This window comes from Cynocephalus volans, chromosome 1, assembly GCF_027409185.1.
Source record: "Cynocephalus volans isolate mCynVol1 chromosome 1, mCynVol1.pri, whole genome shotgun sequence".
NCBI classification, from domain to species: Eukaryota; Metazoa; Chordata; class Mammalia; order Dermoptera; family Cynocephalidae; genus Cynocephalus; species Cynocephalus volans.
Window position 1 is genome coordinate 286953335 of NC_084460.1, and position 19223 is coordinate 286972557.

At 38.8% G+C, this 19223-nt stretch overlaps 1 protein-coding gene across 1 annotated transcript in view; it reads right to left on the bottom strand.

Annotated features, from left to right (window-relative positions):
* AP1S3 (adaptor related protein complex 1 subunit sigma 3) overlaps positions 1-11443 on the bottom strand; it is a 37214-nt gene extending 25771 nt beyond the window's left edge. The window contains exon 1 of the mRNA XM_063086626.1: positions 11351-11443. Coding sequence (XP_062942696.1) covers positions 11351-11443 — 93 coding nt within the window. The remainder of the gene's footprint in view (positions 1-11350) is intronic.
* Positions 11444-19223: the final 7780 nt, after the last annotated feature.

Below are 19223 nucleotides of genomic sequence, written 5' to 3' on the forward strand. Positions count from 1 at the left end.
TGAGCATCTATCACTAAGCCAATCTAGATTTGGCTCATGAGATGCTGAGCATTTATCACTATGACAATCTAGATTTAGTCCAGGACATGCTGGGCATTTATTACTATGACAACCTAGATTTTGTCCAGTACATGCTGGGACCTTATCACTAGGACAATCTACATTTGGCTCATGGGATGCTGGGCATTTATCACTAAGCCAAACACATCCTTGGCCAGAGGGGGTGGGGGATAGGGAGCAGCAGTAGAGTATCTTATTTATTAAGTGGAGTACAGGAAAGCTTGCATTTGAATCTTGACTCTGTCATTTCTGAGCTAAGTGGACTTGGAAGAGTTACCTGATTGTTCTGGTCCTCAGGCTCCTCATCCATAAAGTAGGGATGGCAATAGTGGTGACCTCAGTGACGTTGTGAGGATGAAATGATCTTACACATGTCAAGGTCTTACTGCAGAGTCTGGTGTAGAGTAAGCACTCAATAAATGTTTGCTATCACTAATAAGTCATCCAGAAGTCACCTTTTCCCATTTATCCTATTTATCTTCATTAAGGCGAGAAAAACATTCTTTGCTTCCCCATTTGGAATCATCCCATTACTACCCCATTATTTTTATCAGGAATTGGTTTCCATGTTCTGATGGAAAAGATCTCTGACAGCCATTTCAAAGGCATTCTTGGATAATAACAAACCACTGGATTTCTAAGCTCACTTGCTTACATTATCTCCTCAGTCACCTGGTCTCATCCGTCATCACTCCAAAGCTTAATAATGAGTTTACCCCAGAAACAGCCCAAGCTCGCAGATGGGTTATTTAGGGTTCTCTCTTTTGACTGTTGACCAATGGTCTTCTGATGATGTATGTCTTCATTCTCGCCAAGTTCCTTGTAAGGTGTTTGCTTCAGGGTTCACCATTTTTTCACCTATGTGTGTATATTCTTCCAGTGTCTATTTCTATCATCAAGTAACGGCATCTATTTTTAAAATTTTTTAGCTTTTACCCTCCCTCCTGATTCCTTATTTGAACTGCATCACTCTTCTATGGTGATCTCTTGCTCTTAGTTCCGTGTTCCTATTTGCAGAGGCAGCGCGGGTTGGCAGGAATTAAGGACAGGTGTGGCACTGAGCCAATTCTCGGCTCCCCTCTCCAGAACTTATGTCTTCATCCATGAAACAGGAGAGCAGGGGCATATTTCCAAAAGCCTTTCATGGGCTGAGCAGAGGCAGGTAACATATGAATGAGGGTGAAGGGTCAGCATAATGCAATAGGGGGTGGAAGAGACAGCGGCAAACTATAAATCTCAAGTTTCAACTACAGCGGCAGCCACAACTCTGCCATAGGAAGGTGTAGACAAGGAAAAAATGTCAGTCATGACTGCCAGGTCTTCAGGTTTATTTCTCCAAAGGAATCCTGAAATTTGAATGATTAGGTGAAATATTGGGATTGTTTTAATACTGGCAATTAATAATATTAATAACTAATAATAATAATAAAAACCGTATTCAAGCTAAACAAAGCACAGCATGAGTGGACATAGTCTGTGAGCTGCATTTCTCTGTGGACTTCATCTGAGGCTGCAGAATTAGAAGGTGGCTGAAATCCCTTATTGCATTAATATCCTACAGCTTTATTGGGCTCCTTTATTTCTCTTTTTTGTGGCTTCTGAAACCCCTGTTTGAGGAAGTGGTCCTCTGACTCAAGAACCTTGCTTCCACATCTCAGCCTAATACTGTCAAATCTATTCTGAGATCAGAATCACCCATTAACATTTATACATTCAATTTTATAGAGTTTTTTTTTCCCCCCCTCAAGATTTCCAGGTCAGGTTTCTGTTTTTGTGATGAAGAAAAGGAAAATTTATATGAATGATTAAAACCTACACAATCTCAGGATCTCATTTTAGGCCTGTTGTGTCAATCTTTTTCCTGAAATAAAATGTTGAAAAGCAACCGCATTGACCAACATAATTTCGATTCTTTTTCCAGTCCTTGCACACCATCTGGTGGCAGAACTCTACTCATAAGTGAAATGCTCAGTACAGAAGGCAATTAAGTCAAGTTCGGGAAGAAGAAAGAGTTAGGAAGAATAGAATAATAAAGATAGTAAGAGGGAAAAAATGGAATGACGTGGAAACAAATGTTGACATGTGCTGAGCAAGCGCCAGCTATGAGTAATCTACAAATTAAAAGATTAACTGCTGAGAATTAGCTAGTGGCCTCTTATGTAAAACTTTTATATTACCTCTATAAAGAAAATTCCTCATAAAATTGCCTATTATCCATCCACATGTATGGCACAATAGCACTTATTGGAAGAAAAGAAGGAAGGAAGGACAGCTGAGTAGTTACACTGAAAGGACAAAATGATCAACGTGTTATGAATTGAATGTGTCCCCCCCGCAAAGTAATTCATATGTTGAAGTCCTAACCCCCAGTACCTCAGAACTTGACCTTATCTGGAAATAGAGTCATTGCAGATGCCATTAGTTAAGCTGAGGTCACTCATCCTTAGTTAAGATGGACCCCAACTCCAATATGACAGATGGACTCATAAAAAGGTGGAAATTTGGACCCAGACACACACACACACACACACACACACACACACACACACACACACACACACGCAGGATGAATGCCATGTGAAGGTGAAGGCAGAGACTGAGGTGATGCACTAGAAGCCAAGGTCCACCATAGATTGCCAGTGAACTACGAGAAGCTAGAAGAGAGGCATGGAGAAGATTCACTTTCATAGTTCCCAGGAGGACAGTCCCGTCGACACCTTGATTTCATAGTTCTAGCTTCCAGAACTGTGGCAAAACAAGTTTCTGTCGTATAAGCCACCCAGTTTCTGGTACTTTGTTACAGCAACCTAGAAAACTAATGCATTGTCTGTCTCTGCTTTGAATTTTATGTCTTTTGTGTGTGTGTGTCTTTTTCCTTTTAATCTCAAAAATCATCATCATCATTTTCTATGTCATTACAATTCAATGTCATAAAACTAAATCACCTACATTCCAGAGACAAAGTCAGTATATTCTACTCAACTTAGCAAATATTTATTCAGTATCTACCACAGTGAGATATTTTAAATGAAATAATAACTCATTCCTAGACTCACAAGATGCTAGCATTTTAAAGGCCAACAGAGCTAATTTGTGCAAACTTTCTGATCCTAAAACTGAAGAAATTCTCTCATGAACACAGTGCAACAATCCTCAATGAAATATTAGCAAATCAAACCCCACAATATATAAGTAGAATTACATACTACGACCAAATGGGATTAATCGCAAGTATGCAAGCCTGGTTCATCATTTGAAAATCAACTAACGTAATCCATCCCATCAATAGGGTAAAGAGGAAATGTCATATGATATCAATAGATGCAGAAAAAGCATTTGGCAATATCCAGCACCCATCATGATAAAAACTCTTGGCAAACTAGGAATAGAAGGGAATGTCCTCCACTTGATAAAGAACACTTACAAAAAACTATAGCTAACATTTTACTTAATGGTGAGAAACTAGAAGCTTGCCCTTTAAGATCAGGAACAAAGCAAGGATGGCCTCTCTCATCACTACTTTTTAACATTTTATTTTAAAGGAAATAAAAGATATACAGATTGGGCAGGAAGAAAATTGAAAGAATCTAGGCCCAAAGAGCTGGTGACTGTACACTCAGTGGTACAGTTAGTAACCAGCAGACTTAAAATAATCTGCTCACTCCAGCCCAAAGCCCTTTGCACTCAGCACCTTAGACCCTGCTTTATTTATTTATTTATTTTTTTGTCCACCAAAGTCAAAACTACTACTGTTCTTCATTTTTTCCACTTATGCAAATAATTGTAGCTTGTAAAAGATTGCAACTTGTAAAAGACCTACTTATAATGGTTGAGAGTTGACAGTACTGAGAATGTGCTAGACACCATGCTAAGCACTGTAGGTGCAGCATTTCAGCTAATCTTCCTCAAAACTATAGAGATAGATCCTATTATTACCCCCATTTGATTGATAGAAAACTGGGGCCCAAAAAAGTTAAGCACCTTGCTACATGTCAATCAGCTAGAAGGTTCCAGAGCTGGGCTTTGATTCCAGAGCCCATTCTCTAGTCAGCTATGCAACATTGCCTCCTTGAAGAGAAAGCAAAGACACATACACTAGCACCAACTGGACTGGCCTCACCCACTTTTAAAGTCAATATGATATTGAACCACCTTTTAACAAGAAGATAACTCTTGAAGCTCCCTCTGCCCCATCCAATACCAAGGGTTTTTCTGCCAATCATAAAAACAAGCAGAAGAGGCCAGAAGGCCTATGTTTAAAGATAATAAGATAGAGGTAAAAATTCAACTGAAGGCAATAATGACATTAGCACTAAATCACTCTAGGTTACTACAGAAGTGACAATAAAATGGGTGGGAAAATCTATAAGCAAAGTTTATTGAACTGGCAAACTTTTGCTAGCAGAAAAAGATATCTGAGGTCATCTAAGTAGCTTAGCTAGATCAAACATGGGCCCTTATCTCTTCTCATACAAATGTGAGCAATGAGGAACTTGAAGTTTAAAATGAATCATTTGGATATTTCTACCAAGTGTCTATAATATTATTGAGAGGCAAAGCCTCTGAGATTATAAGACAATTAAACAGGCCCTGTACTGGTAGGGAAGTCCCTGTTTCTAACAAAAAATGGGGTGAAAGGATGACAAGCAACAAGGTAAAACTGCTCCCTGCTAGGCTTGCTTTCTTCTTGAGAATGCATTTGGTTTTACCCTCTTCCTTTCTTTCTTTCAAGTATTCACTCACCAAGTGTTTACTGGACACCTACTATGGGCCAGGCATCATGCCAAGAGATGAGAATACCACCATGGACAGGACAGACAGGTTCCTACCTCAGGAAGCACATATCCTAATGGAGGGAGATAGACAATTGAATAGTACAAATTATATCAGAGCATGAAGTGATAAAGCAGAAGTAGCACAAGGAGCTATTGGAAAATCAAACAACCTTGTCTGAGGGTAAGGAAACCCTTGAGGAAGTGACTTGCAAGGTAAGACTTGAAAGATAAAGAGGCTTAGCCAAGTGAAAAGGAGACGACTGAGGAGAGGGTAGGGCTAAGTGAAAATGATCAGGCAGAGGGAGCTGTGGGCTCAAAAGCCTCAAGGAGAGAAAGGACATGGCATCCTCAAAGAACTGAGAACAGGACATATGGCTGATTGACTGAAGAGGAAGAGTGAAAAGAGGTGACACGGGAGAATGAGGAGAGGTGACACAGGAAAGATGGCAGAGGCAGAGGTAAGGAGCGTCTTGTGAGCTACAGTAAGGAGTAAGGATGTTAGTGGAAGGCTGGTGGGGATGAAGCAGAAGGATGGAGTAACACATGCAAGAGATGACAAGAGTGGCTTCCATCAGCACATAGCAGCAAGGACTGAGAGAAGCAGAAGGATTCTGTTATTTAAGTGGCAGAACCAATGGTTAGCTGTGGGTGTAATAGGGAGAGGAGAGTCAAGAACTATTCCCAAGCATGGGGGCAAGTTTTCTATGCCATGGAACCCAGGAGGAGTAGGAGATAAACCAAAGGTAGGGGAGGCAGGCATGGTGGGGCATGGGGGCCAGCAGATTCCATCAAGTAATGTTTCAGGATCTTTTAGAAGGCGGAGACTGTCCTCTAACAAAGACTTGGAACATATTCAAGCTGGAAGAAACCTCCTAACTCATTTGCTCCAATTTCATACTTTTTTTTTTTTTTTAATGAAGAAACTGAGTTCAGAGAAGGGAAATGGTTTACCATGATCACAAAGGGAATGAGTAAAACCAAAGTAGGATCCTGGCCCACATTCACCAGCCTGCACTGCTTCTCAGGGAGCAGCGGGCAAACTGCTTACCCTTTGTCATCACCTCCCTAGAGCAAATATGTCCCACGTGATGAGAATAAGAGCTTCAGTTACAACCTGCGTTGTTTGTCTGCTCCTTTTACATTTTGAATTCACTAAAGGAGAGCATTTCAAAATCTTTCAGAAAAAAATAATAATACTGTGTACAGGATATCTCAGTATTTTCTAATAATGAACCACGCAATCAGAAATTTATACAGAGAGTCCCAATTAATGATATTTTAAGAGTGCGGGAAAAATTAATACTGACTATTTGCTAGGTTGTTTCAAACATTCCAAAGTTTTTCAACATAAGAACATATAAAAGTGTTTTCTCAAAAAATACACTAAAAACTATGAATGGCTTTTGCCTTTTTGATTCCTAGTAATGAACCCTACTTTTAAAAAATAATTTTTGTAACAATAGATTATATTCTTAGGCAGTATGTGGAAGAGCATATTAGTTCTTAAACAACTTTACAAGTAAGCACACGAGTCCACAGCGCAGCAAAGGCAAGCCATTTTAATAGTGTACTTTCCCTTCATTTACTCTGAGACATGTTCAACCACAGTATGAAGTCAATCATTAAGAGTTTCATCAGTGGCTTAAGAAGAGGTATTTTTTCTGAAGTTTTTATATCAGTCCACCATTCACAGTTCTCAAAAGAGGTATCTTTCTGAAAATCATATAATCCAGAAATATTTTTGAACCACCAAACATTTTTTTGTAAATGAAACTGCAATAAATCTATATCCTTGGCTATATAAATCAGTACATGCTAGAACCAAAGTAAGACAGTTTTCTTATTCCTACAGTCTACTTAATTGTGTTAATATCTGAACATTTCCATCAGTCAAAATCTGTATGAGCACAGACAAAACTTTTTCTATGACAGCCTGAGTCCAGTTTAAAGCAACTTTAAACTGTAATGTTTTTATCAAATGGAAGCAAACATATCTACCAGCAGCCATTGCTACTCAGTGAAGACAATCCACCCCAACTCCAAGGTCTTCCATCCTCAAACAGATCATAAATTCACTTATAAATTCACTCTTGCAGAGTTAAAGCTCTATTCAAAGTCAAATTCAGCCAACTAATTGTTTTATTTACATCCAAAGTGACACAAAAGGAATTAAAATGGCATGCAAAAATTGGACACTGTCAGTTGGATTCATAATGCCCCGATTTCATGGTGTTATCTTAGTATGACTAAATGTTACTGCCAGAATTCCATACATAATCACTTTTCACTTCATGCAAGAGCTAATTGGTTTTATCCTCATAACATAGCACCTAGCATGGTGGTAAAGGTGGGGTACTCAAAGAAAATCATTCTTAAAAGTCCCACGATGGCAGGTCACTTATTACCTTTGGGGTGAAAATTGTATGTCTGAGGTGACAAAACTAAATGGGAGATTTGAGGTAGCTAAAACAAGGCAGGGAAACCAAGAAGATGGAAGCATCTGCTCCAAAACATACTTAATTACATGGACAATTTTCCCAACTTTTGAAAGGTGGAGTGGACAGCACAAATGTGGGGTACAAGGATGTCTTTATTCATACTTAAGTAGAACGCTGAATTGCCACCCACCCTACCCTGCATTTCCATTTCCCATAGGCTGAACAATGGCCCTTTAAAAAGGGGGGCAGACGGCAGATATGATGAGACTCAGATAAAACTAGACACGGGAATCTCCCAACTGGTGGCAAGGTTCATGCTACTAAATTTGGGTCCCAGCCCAGGCTCGGGCATCACAGAACAGCCTTCAGCCTTCAGCCCAAACCCTCCAAGTTAATGGCTGCAGATCTGTGCTGCCAATGAGGAGGAAGGACCACTGATTAACTCATGGTGCCCCTGAAAGTGAGATTGTCTGCTTGCCTGAGCTGTAAATTCCTTTCTTCTAGGTTTCCAGGTCACTGACTCCAAATTACGGAAGGATAGAAAACACTAGGGTCTTCTGAGTCAAATGAAAGGAAGGGGAGCTTTTAAAGTAAGTATATTAATTGTAAAATCCGCAAATCGTGTTTGTATGCCCATTTCAAATATCTACATTTAGGAAAAGACTTGGTTTGGCACCAGTGTTACAGGGAATGGACAACTCCGGCAACTAGTTAATTAAAAACCATTTTAACTGCTGAAATGATCTAAGCTTAAAACACATATGTGTACAACTGTGAGTCAAATGAAAAGAACCTGTGAGAAAATATTCATACAGAAACAACGACAGTAATGAACTCGCCTCTCTTGGTATGGCCTGGCAAAGGACAGGCCAGCATTGGACGGAAACCTTGAAAATTTGTCAGTGGGCTTAGGAAGAAGGAAATAGTGACTACTGCAGCTTTAACATTTGTTTGTGCACAATTTCCTCAAGATGGTGTTTTCTGACTTTATCTTTATAACATACAATGTTACTCTTCTGGTGTCAAGACAAAATTATTTAGTCTCAAAGTTAATTCTGCTAAGTAAATAGCCATCAAATACTTTAGATATTTATCAAATACCATTCTAAATTACTTTAGCAAACTTATGTTGACTCATTGTAATTAAGTACAGTGTATCTAACTTCTTAGACCTCTTTAAAAATGTATTTTGAAAATAGCTGGCATTTCTTAAAGGCTGATCTTCAAACTGTTTTTCTTTGAAGTTTCAATGAGCTGGGGTTTGTTGTTCTTTGTTTTGTTTTGTTTTTTTCCTTTTGCTTTATTCTTTTCCCCTATGAATTATACACAATTTAGTTATAATTTTTTTCAGAACTTTCACAAATAACCGCGATTCTGAGGCTAAGTTTGAATACTTTCTGTGCCTTTGCTAGTCTGAGTACAGCAGAAACCTCCATTTTTAATACTGATTGTCCAAGGATGGAATCAAAAATGTTACTGGAGAGTTGGCAATCTAAGTAGAGACTTCATCAAATTACAAAAAGAGAGTGAGCCAAAAAGAATGTCAAACTCTTAACTTCTAGAAAAATAAAAATAAAGACAGATGTGTCAAACAGTAGAAAAACCACATAGCTCTCTAGCAGGCATGCTTACCAAGTTAAAAAGAAACTAGACAGGTTCCAGCAGAGGAGGTGACCACATGCTTTCACTACTGGATGTGCCGAGACCAAATAACACCTCCTGGTCATCACGCTAAGAAATGCAAAATGCATGCTGTGTGAAAGTGACAGTCACATTTCAGTGTTTGATATAAACAAAGGATTATTTTTATGTTATTTTAGCTGTATATAAAATAAACCAGACTCTCCCTTTTACTTTTCTTACTGTCAGGAGTTGCCTTTATATTTTCAGTATTTAGAATATGTGACAAGTCTTATGTACAGTATATATGGATGTGTGTGTATGTGTGTGTGACTGAGATTGCAAAACCTTTTTGGGGCTCCCATAATTTGAGAGATTGCTCATGTTTACTTTTATAACATCTCAAGAAAAAAGTTATCGTATAAACATTGCAATGGCTCTCTTAAAGGCATAATTTCAGGTAGTTTTTATGTTCCTCTCTCTGTTTCTGTTTTTCCCATATTTTCTGTAAGAATTATGCATTATTGTCATAATTTTTTAAAATTTAAGTAAACATTGCTAGGGAAAAAATAGAATACAGTAGCTACACAGGAAGGGATGAACTGGCCTTTCTGGAATGCTGGACAGGATGCTATGGGCAGAGATAGGGCTCAGGGTCCCCGCCCCAACACACCCGGCTCAAGAAAATACAGCTTTGCTGAGATTGGGGTTAGGCCAAGAAAGAGTTTAGTGTTTGTAAGCATTCCTCTCATTAGAAGTAAACCAACACATAAAATAAGTTCTTTCCAAATGGCAAAGTAAGACCCCAGAGCACAGGGAGGTGACGTGGCATCTGCAAGCCAACATTGTCCCCGAGGGCCTAGGGAAGCCTGGCTAAGTGCTGCCTCTGCTCCTTCCTGGGCATCTGCCTTTCTTTGGGTAAGTTTCAAGTCCTAGGCTAGGCTGGCCAGTTAGCTCAGTTGTGAGAGTGCAGTGTTATAACACCAAGGTCAAGGGTTTGGATCCCTGAACTGGGCAGTTGCAAAAAAATAAATAAATCCTAGCCTAAGTAATGGAAGAGAAGGGGGATTTTTTTGGGGGGGGTGTCAATCCATAGGCCACCTGAAACACTGCAGAAAGGACTCTTTTTAATCACTTTTACATGAGAAAGTCATAGGGTATATAATTCCTAATTTTAAATGACTCATCTTTTTGCTAGGGCAGACCTAAACAGGCTCCTAATTTTTGACACCCTGTGGCAAACAGACTAGAACAAACTAGACTGATACACTGGAAAACAATTCAGGCAACTAAATTTCCTCAGCAATATTTAATTTCCTTCAAAATACTCAACATTTTATTTTTCAATACATTTCAACAGGCTGGTGAAGTTTTAGGAGATAGCATTAGGAAAATTATAACAATCACTTCAACCACTATTCCCTTAAACTCTGCTGTTCTTCTTTGGTCAGCGCAGGTCACTCCCCTGCTCAAAACGTTCTCTCCAAGGAAGAGCCAAGTCCTCACATGGCCTACAAGGCCCTACTCAACATGCCCCTGACTCTTAGATGATGTCATCTACTCTTCCCCTCACCCTACTGCAGCCACACTGGCATGCACTACCTCAGGACCTTTGCACCAGCTATGCCTTTTGCTCAGAACACACAGGTCACTCCTCCACCTCCATCAAATCTGTTCAAAAACCCACTTCTCAGTAAGACCCACACTGACCACCCTATATAAAATGCACCCCATCACCACCCTACTCCAACACTCCCACTATGCTATTTTCACCAAATTTAGGAACTAATTTACTTGTTTATTATGTTATTGTCATTAGCCCTCACTCTACAATGTGAGCTCTATGAGACAGAGATTCTGTCTCTCACAGTTCTAGAGAGATGCTTCTACCCAAAGTTGCACGGCTTAGCAAGCTGCTGAGTCAGGACGGGAACCTGGGGATTCTGAGCTGAAACACAGTTGTCTTTTGACGAAAGCAAAACACAGCTGAGCCCGTGAAAATTTAGATTAAGTGGCTTAATATATGACAGAAGGAAAATAAATGACACGTGACCCCAACCCAACCCCCCTCTCTCCTTTGTAGTTTTCTAACTACACTACTCCTAAGTTTGTACTTGGCCTAAAGAGGCACTATTACTTCCTTTCTTGAAACAACACATGAAATAATGTCTATGTACTTAAATGCAAAGACGTATTGTCCCACTTAAAAAAAAAAAAAAAAAACACTGCAGAAAATGCTCAACGAATACTTTGTGGTAGATAGAAAACTCCTAATAAATTAGGTAGTCATTATTTACATTATAATAGACCATTTATGTTATTACAGGATTCCTCCCTTACAAATTCATTCAGTGTAATATTCTTTCAAGAAGGGCATTATCTTTTCATTATGGTATAAACTTTGGCTCCATTTTTTAATTTTTTTATTGTGTAAAATATGCATAACATAAAACTTACCATTTTAAGCATTTCTAAGTATAGTTTCTTGGCATTAAGTATATTCACAGTTCCACAATCGGCATCACCATTCGTCTCCGGAACTTTTTTCATCTTTCCAAACTAAAATTCCACATCCATCAAACAGTAACTCCCAAGTCCTCCCAGGCCCCAGGCCCTGTCAATCACCATTCTATTTTCTTCCTCTGCGAATTTGACTAGTTTGGGTACTTCAAATAACTGGAATTAAACAAGTACAGTATTTGTCTTTTGTAACTGGTTTATTTCATTTAGCATAATGTCTTCAAGGTTCATCCATGACATTAGCATGTGTCAGAAGGCCCTTCCTTTTTACAGCTGAATAATATTCCATTGTATGTATATACCGCATTTTGTTTACCACTCATCCTTCCGTGGACACTAGGGTTGCTTCTACATTTTGGCTACTGTGAATAATGCTGCCATGAACATGGGTGTACAAATAACTCCTCCAGTCCCTGCTTTCAGTTCTCTTGGGATACATGGAGGTGTGGAGCAGCTGCATCGTACAGTAAAACATTAATTTTTGAGGACCTGCCGTACTGTTTTTCATAGCAGAGGCACCATCTTATACTCCAATCAGCAGTGCACAAGGTTCCGATTTCTCTATGTCCTCACCAGCATGTGTGATTTTCTGCTTTTTTTTTGATAGGTGGGAAGTGCTAGCTCATTGTGGTTTTAATCTGCATTTCCCTAATGATTAGTGATGTTGATTAGCATCTTTATATGTGTTTATTGGTCAGTTGTACAGCTTCTTTGGGGAGATATCAATTCAAGCCCTATGCCCATTGTTCTACTGGGTTGTTCTTGGCTCAATTTTTAACACTTCCATCTAATATACACCTCTAGATGCTGGAGGCATTCTGGTTCAATGGATATTTGGGACTTGGGAGTTGTGTTTATGTCTTCAGGCCTCTTGGAAAAAACCTGTAGAAAATCAGAGTGTGTGATCTGGTTTTGGGGTGTCTTATAAGTGGTCTAAGGGCTGCTTATTCTCTGCCAATTTACTGCTGAGCCAGGAAAATAATAGTCTTAGGACACAATATGGCATAGTGGCATAAAATGTGGTTAAAAGCCTGGATTTTGCCAAGAACCAGCTCTTTCTGATTATGCAAGCTGACCAGCACCTCTGGGGGGCTGGACCTGAGATGATTTCCAGGGTTCCTTTCAACTCTGATGCTAGATATTTATCCACAAGGCAAAGATAACCATATATTCTTTAATATAATGAGATAGACAGGGATTCTCAGGTGATCAGTCATAAATCCGTTTCTACATACTTTTCGGAAGCCAGATATTACAAAACAACACAAGTATCACATTTATTGACCAAAGTCTCCCTCCATTTATGCATGTAGGCATGTGAGCCTTTGTGTAAGGCAGGGGCAGTAAATTTTAGTTCCCTTTCCTATCGCTTGCCCTTAGAGAACTGGTTTTTGGACACAAAGAATGATACATTTTGTAATGGTGATATGCTAATTACTCTGATTTAATCATCACATATTGTACACAAGTATTGATTGTCAACTCTGTACCCCACAAATATGTATAATCAATTATGTTTCAATAGAAAAAAAGGGGGCGTTCAAGTTTAGGGAATTTTTTTTTAAACATGTAAACTTTAGATCTAAATAAAAGTTAATTACAAAGAATAAAAAATAAAATTTGAGCAGCTCTGGTTAAACAGAGTTTGGGGGATTTGAGGGGGTCCCATGGAGGCTGGCTTGAAACCACCACCTTTGAGGGCAACGTCTCACTGTTTAAGTAGCAGAGGGAGAGGGAAGGACTAAAATTAGCAATGTGCAGTAAAGTCACAAAAACAGGTAAACTAATCTCAAAATTGTCAGTAAAAACAATGAAAAAAATCTACTTTTCTTCTATTATTGTCTTCAATCACATATGCCATTTTGACTTCAGAATACATATTACAAAACCTCAGTGAGATATTTTTCTATGACTTTCAAAGTCTGTCTTTGGAAATGCAGTACTCTCATGGGCCTTAATTGCCTGCATGAGCCAAAGAACAAGTAAATAGATCAAGATCTTGGGGAAGGAATGAATAGTACAACAAATAATAATAATTTGTTACTGTTGTAGACTATCACTTGCTATGTCAGGCTTTGTGCTAAATATTTTACTTCACTCAATCTTCACAACAAACACATGAGCTGGATAGCAATTATTTTCCATCTTTCCATCTTTTGAGATGAGGTAACTGAGGCTCTGAGAGGTTAAGTAACTCACCTAAGGTCACACAGCTGTAAGTGGTAGAACTGGGCTCAGAAGCCAGGCAGACTGGCAGCAGATCCCTGACTGAATACTTTTACCAATGGTAGCCTTGGGTGGAGGCTACTGGCAGGCTAAATCCACTCTGACATGGCCCCTGCATCCCTTTGGAAGTTACGTTCTAAAAGACAGGCACTATAAGTGACAATGTATGGGACAGCAAAGACGAACAAATTATCTTCAGAATCGGAGGTGGCCCCTTTGAATGAAAGGAATGAGAAGGAAGGTACAGCCATCACATCCACAAAGGATTTCAAATTAAGAACTGTGGCATTATTCAGGCTATCAGAGAGAAACCCCAACGAGGCCGACAGACAGAAATGCTCTTCATGTATCTATGTGTGTGTCCCATCACCAGCCCAAGCTCCTGGCATGCACATGGGTCAATACATTTTTATAAATCCTTAAAACATTTTGCAAAGGCAAAATGAAAGTGCCCAAGAGGTGCTCTCTCTCCACAAAGCACACTCCAGAGTAAGAGAAGAAGCACCTGATTTATGATAATAGGGGAGGACTTGATCACACCTGTCTCAGCACTGGACAGATCATCTAGGCAACAAACCAACAGAGGAACAGTTAATCTATCAGATGGAGAGAACAAATCTGTAGTTATTAGGGGTGGAGGGAAAAGGGGAGGGGGAGAGAGAGGGAGAAGAGAGGGGGAGAAGGGGAGAGATTGGATAAGGGGCATAAAGAATAAGTATGATTTGTAACAATGAATATGCTAATAAAAAATAAATTTAAAAAAATGAAAAGTGCCCACTATTTTCTGCATTAACTTGTTAAGCATGAGGCTTTAAAATGTGCCACAATATTCATACACTTGTTTGGACACTTCATTTTTTCACATTATCAGTGGCTTCAGAAAATGGAAGTGGCCTAGATTTTCCAACCCTGAGAGGCCCTGACCCTCTTGACACTGGAAAGAAGATTTCGCTATGCATGTTAGAGAAAAAACCCTGGAAGAGAATGCAGGGGACATGCTGGCATCATTGGGTGTCTCACACTCTGCTCTTTGTTTTGGGAAGTGGCTGTTTTCTGTTCTGCCCCACCTAGTTCACAGTCAGCAGTCTCAGCAGAGACCAGGCTCATTGTATTAAGTTTAAAATGACCTTCTGGAAGCTGGAGTTGGCCTTCCAGCTCCTCAGACATCACCTAATTCTGAAACCAAATGTACTTGAAAGGTAGCATTTAAACCACCCCCGGCCTTCCAGGCAAAATTATCAAGGGCGTGTACATGGGACTAGTTTTCCAAAGACCCCTAATAAAATTCACAAACAAAATTCTCACTGATCACATGAACATTCACTATTTGCAAAACATTCTCTTGTTTCAATACAGAAACTCTTAGCTGTACATCAATCACAGTGAGGCTTATACATCAAACTAAAAAATATGACAAGAATTCTAAGACTGTACAGGAGATTTCAGGTTGACAATAAAAACAAAGACCCAATCTTTATTTTAATAAATGTGATTTAGTATTTGACTTAGATTTTAATTAATTTTACTAATTGGGTTGATAGAGTTAGCAAAACAGTGCCACTGATTCTGAAAATAAGTATCAGTGTTCTATAAACCACACTGGAAAACCTTTGAGTATTTTTTGCTATAAAGCTGAGGACATAGTCATTAGTTCTCCTTGCTTGGTAAATTTTAGTCGTGGGTTCCAGTCTATGACACATTTTCTCCAGGAGGAAGAGTTTGGAGGAGCTAATTCTGGGAGAAACCATCCAGGGTTGATTTTGGATGCAATCCAAAGAAAGCAGAGATCAGGTTAATTAATTCCAGATAGACCCAAGTAATGATTCTTTAGGGTCTGACTCAACTCTCAAGATAACAATCACTTTCCCTCCTAAATTTATGAACCATCCTCAGATTCCTGAGGACTGTGGTACTAACTAACCTAAAATGAACACATGTATAGATTTGTAAAATCAAGCTTACATGTAAGAAAAACTAAGGCGATGGGTCCTAGTTTCATAAGAAATCCCTTTTAATTCCACAGCAAATAATTCAAGCACATGGATCATTCTTATGTACACATTACTCTGCATTCCACAGAGCACAACACTACCAGAATGGACTTCATCATCAGTTGGGTTAATTGGTTAAATGATAAATGCAATGTAATATGATATTTGTATATTTGATAATTCATATATTTGATGATAAGCCTCTATGACAGATAGTGGATAATTACCCCTTCCATTCCCACATATTTTTAAAAAAAAAAAAAAAACTACTTCAACTGGTCATTTCTCAAAAACAAATCAAGAGATCAGAGGGTTCAGGCCATGAACATGCAGTGTTGCTAAGAGAAGCAGGAAATGTGAGCAGCCACAGGCCATAACAATCACAATAACCACTAGCAAGGGTCAGGCAGCAAGAATCCATAGGAGGCCACAGACAGGTGTCCCATAATATCTACATCAGTCACGACGCTCAAAGGCTAGTAAGTGGAAGATCTATCTGACTCTAAAGCCTGAGGTCTTCCCACCATCCATGCATCAGTCCTTCCCACCAACCAAATAGTCTTCACATGTGTGCAGTATAAATGGGTCCATTGGTTACCAACACGAGCTTTTGAGTCTATATGAAATAGATACATAACATCAGAGTCGACACACTACAAACTGTTCACAGAAGACTCCAGATAATCCCAACAACTTGGCAATTAAAATGAAATGGCCCATAGGCAGTGAGATTAGCTCTCTGTAGAAGAGGTGGTCCAATCAACATGACCATGCTGTAGTCTTAGTAACATGTGGCTGGAATGATTACCAGAAAATGGCTCCAGGATCTGCTCTGCAGTAGCCTGTCTGAAGAAAGATGTGTTAACAGCAGTGGTCTGCTTAGAATGCTAGAAAAAGAAGACTATTTGGAAGAATTTGTAAACACATCTCTATGGGAAAAGATGCCCTGTCTGGACTCTGCATTTGCTGTTGACTTGTTTATCTGGAGTGGACACAAGTGCAACAGCTCCGAGTTAGAGAACACCAGAAACTCACTTTTTGGTTCATTGTCTCTCACTGCCCTGACTCTAAATTCTCCCAAGAAATCTGATCATCTCACTTCTCAGGGACATTTTCCCCCAGGAAGACTCGAACATGCTGACCAACTAATATGAACATGGCATTCCACATGACAGTTACAGTCATCAATAAAAATGACCCACTGCATGGCAGCCACGACACGTGCATTTTCACATGTGTTGTATTGTTTAATCCACATCCCTAGGCAATGTATCATATTGAAGACAAAAAAAATTAAGTTTTTGACACTTAAAAGATATTCGCAGAATCATCAAGGTATAGGTGGTAGAGCTAGGTATTGAACACAGGTTGGACTCTACAGCTTTATAAGAGATACCCAAAGTCCAAGGATAATCTGGAAGGAAAGGGTGTGTCTGTAGACTTCCTGAAAGTATATGCAAAATTTTGGCCTTATAAGCATCACTCTAGGGAAAAGGCCCAGAAATTTTAGCAGATTTTCAAAGTTGTTCTTATCCCAGAAATCTTTAAGAACCACTTGCTATTTTGAAGATGATATTACTTAATGGTCATAGATTTAAGCTTCAGTCATGCTGAAACAGTTTAATACTATTACCATTGAAGTAACTGCAAGGCTGATTATTTAATAGTGAACCATTTTAAGCCCCATGCTCAAATCCCATTACATGATTCCTTGTAGGGCCTTTTTCTACCCTGATAATGTGATGTGATTAAGGGTGGGCAGTGAAATAAATAGGCAACTGTTCTCCACCTGGTTGTTTCCAGCTCCCTGAAGAAAAGTAGCACAGCAAACACCAGACCACATTCAGCACTGACCTGTTTGGGGTCACAGCAATTAGCCATGTGCAGATAAACCTTACATCATCAATTTTGAATACTTGTTTTTGTTTGTTTTTAATCAGACCTGCTAAATGGCCAAATCGCGTAAAGTTTTTTTATTTATAAGAAAAAATGCAGCAGATATTTTCGGGTCCCTTCTGCCAGAAATATCCATTCTTTACGTCAACAAGTACAGAAAAGCACACGCTATTTTCTCCCTTCTTTCTCTTGCCAAACATTTTAAATAGTTATTCTAAAATTCAGAAATCTAACTTAATTTTAGCAGTGTGTAGCTGCTGGATAAAGTCATTGGCACCCACAACTAATTATAGCAGTTGGCAGTAAAACTGACATTTAATTATAAATTTTTCATGGGTGTTACAAAAATACTACCTCAAGATGCTTTATAAAAAAGAAAGAAAGAAAGAAAGAAGGTCCTACTCTTTGTGATTCTTATTTTACATTTAAAAAAGAACTGTGGGGTTTTTGGTCACTTTTGCTCACTCAAGTTCCTAAATTTTGAGTTTTCATAGCCAACCCACTAATACAGAACATAATTTTAAACTGGAAGTATATTATAGAAGTATTCATGTTGCAAACGTTTGCCACAAACACAATGATTATTGCAAAGTTAGCTATTTCCATATTACGCTCCTTGAATTTTTACTGAAAAAACGTAATTGTATTCACTGGCTGTAAAAATGAGCTCAGAAAAAATAGGATTTAAAATTTGGTTTGGTTAAAAAGTCTTCATGTTACTCTTGTTAGAAAGATTTGGTGTGGTCTATAAAATTTCAGTGTTTTGACCCTGAAACGAATTTATGTGGAGAAAAGGTTGCATCAGTCCAAATTTTACTGGCATAATGTTTGCAAAGTGAGATGCTCAAAAAATTATTTTCTATCATGATTTACAGGCACTTTTGATGTCTATTTTACTAATTAATCATATAAGCCCATTATTTCAAAGAAGGTCACTTTTAAAAGATTTTTTTCCAGACTAAAGTCATTTATCTTGCAATTGACATAGCTTTTTCCAAATGCTTTACACAAGGCACCAGAGTTGAAGTTTTTGTGTTTAGCCCATTATATTTTAAAATGTTTTATTCTTAACTAAGCTTAATGGTTTGGAATTTAATAGTTATTGATTGACATACAGCTGTGCAATAAATATTTATTGTCTGAATTTTCTTTCCAAGTGGCCATAGGCAAAGATAGAATCAAGTTTTTCTGAGGTATGGGTATGGTGTTTTAACTTATTTAATATAAAAAAAAATGAACATAAAGCTTCAAGTTAGTAATATCTGTACATGTACAGTCAATGTACATCATCCAAAAATAAAATCATCCAAAAAAAAAAAAAAAACACAATGGTAGAGATTTAGTTTAGGTGTCTGTCCCAAGCAATGCCTGTTACATTGCTCATATTGCATACGTATGAAATGGTGATTCTGAACTGGGGGGGGGGGAAAGAAAAAGAAGCGAGATCTTTCTGGACTGCCCCCCAGACAAATGACAAGGAGATTTCCTGTCATTCAACATCCTCCACTTTTTCTCAGGGACTAGATTTCTGGGTTTGTTTGTTTTTTGGTGGGGGGGGGGGATTGCAATCTGGGTTTGTTTTCTTTGGGGGGTGGGGGGAGGTTGCAAACTCCTTCCCACGAGCAGCCCAGCCACTCCGCCAGCAGGCCTGGAAGCACACTTGCCAGAACCCATCTCATGACCCCAGCTCCTCCTCC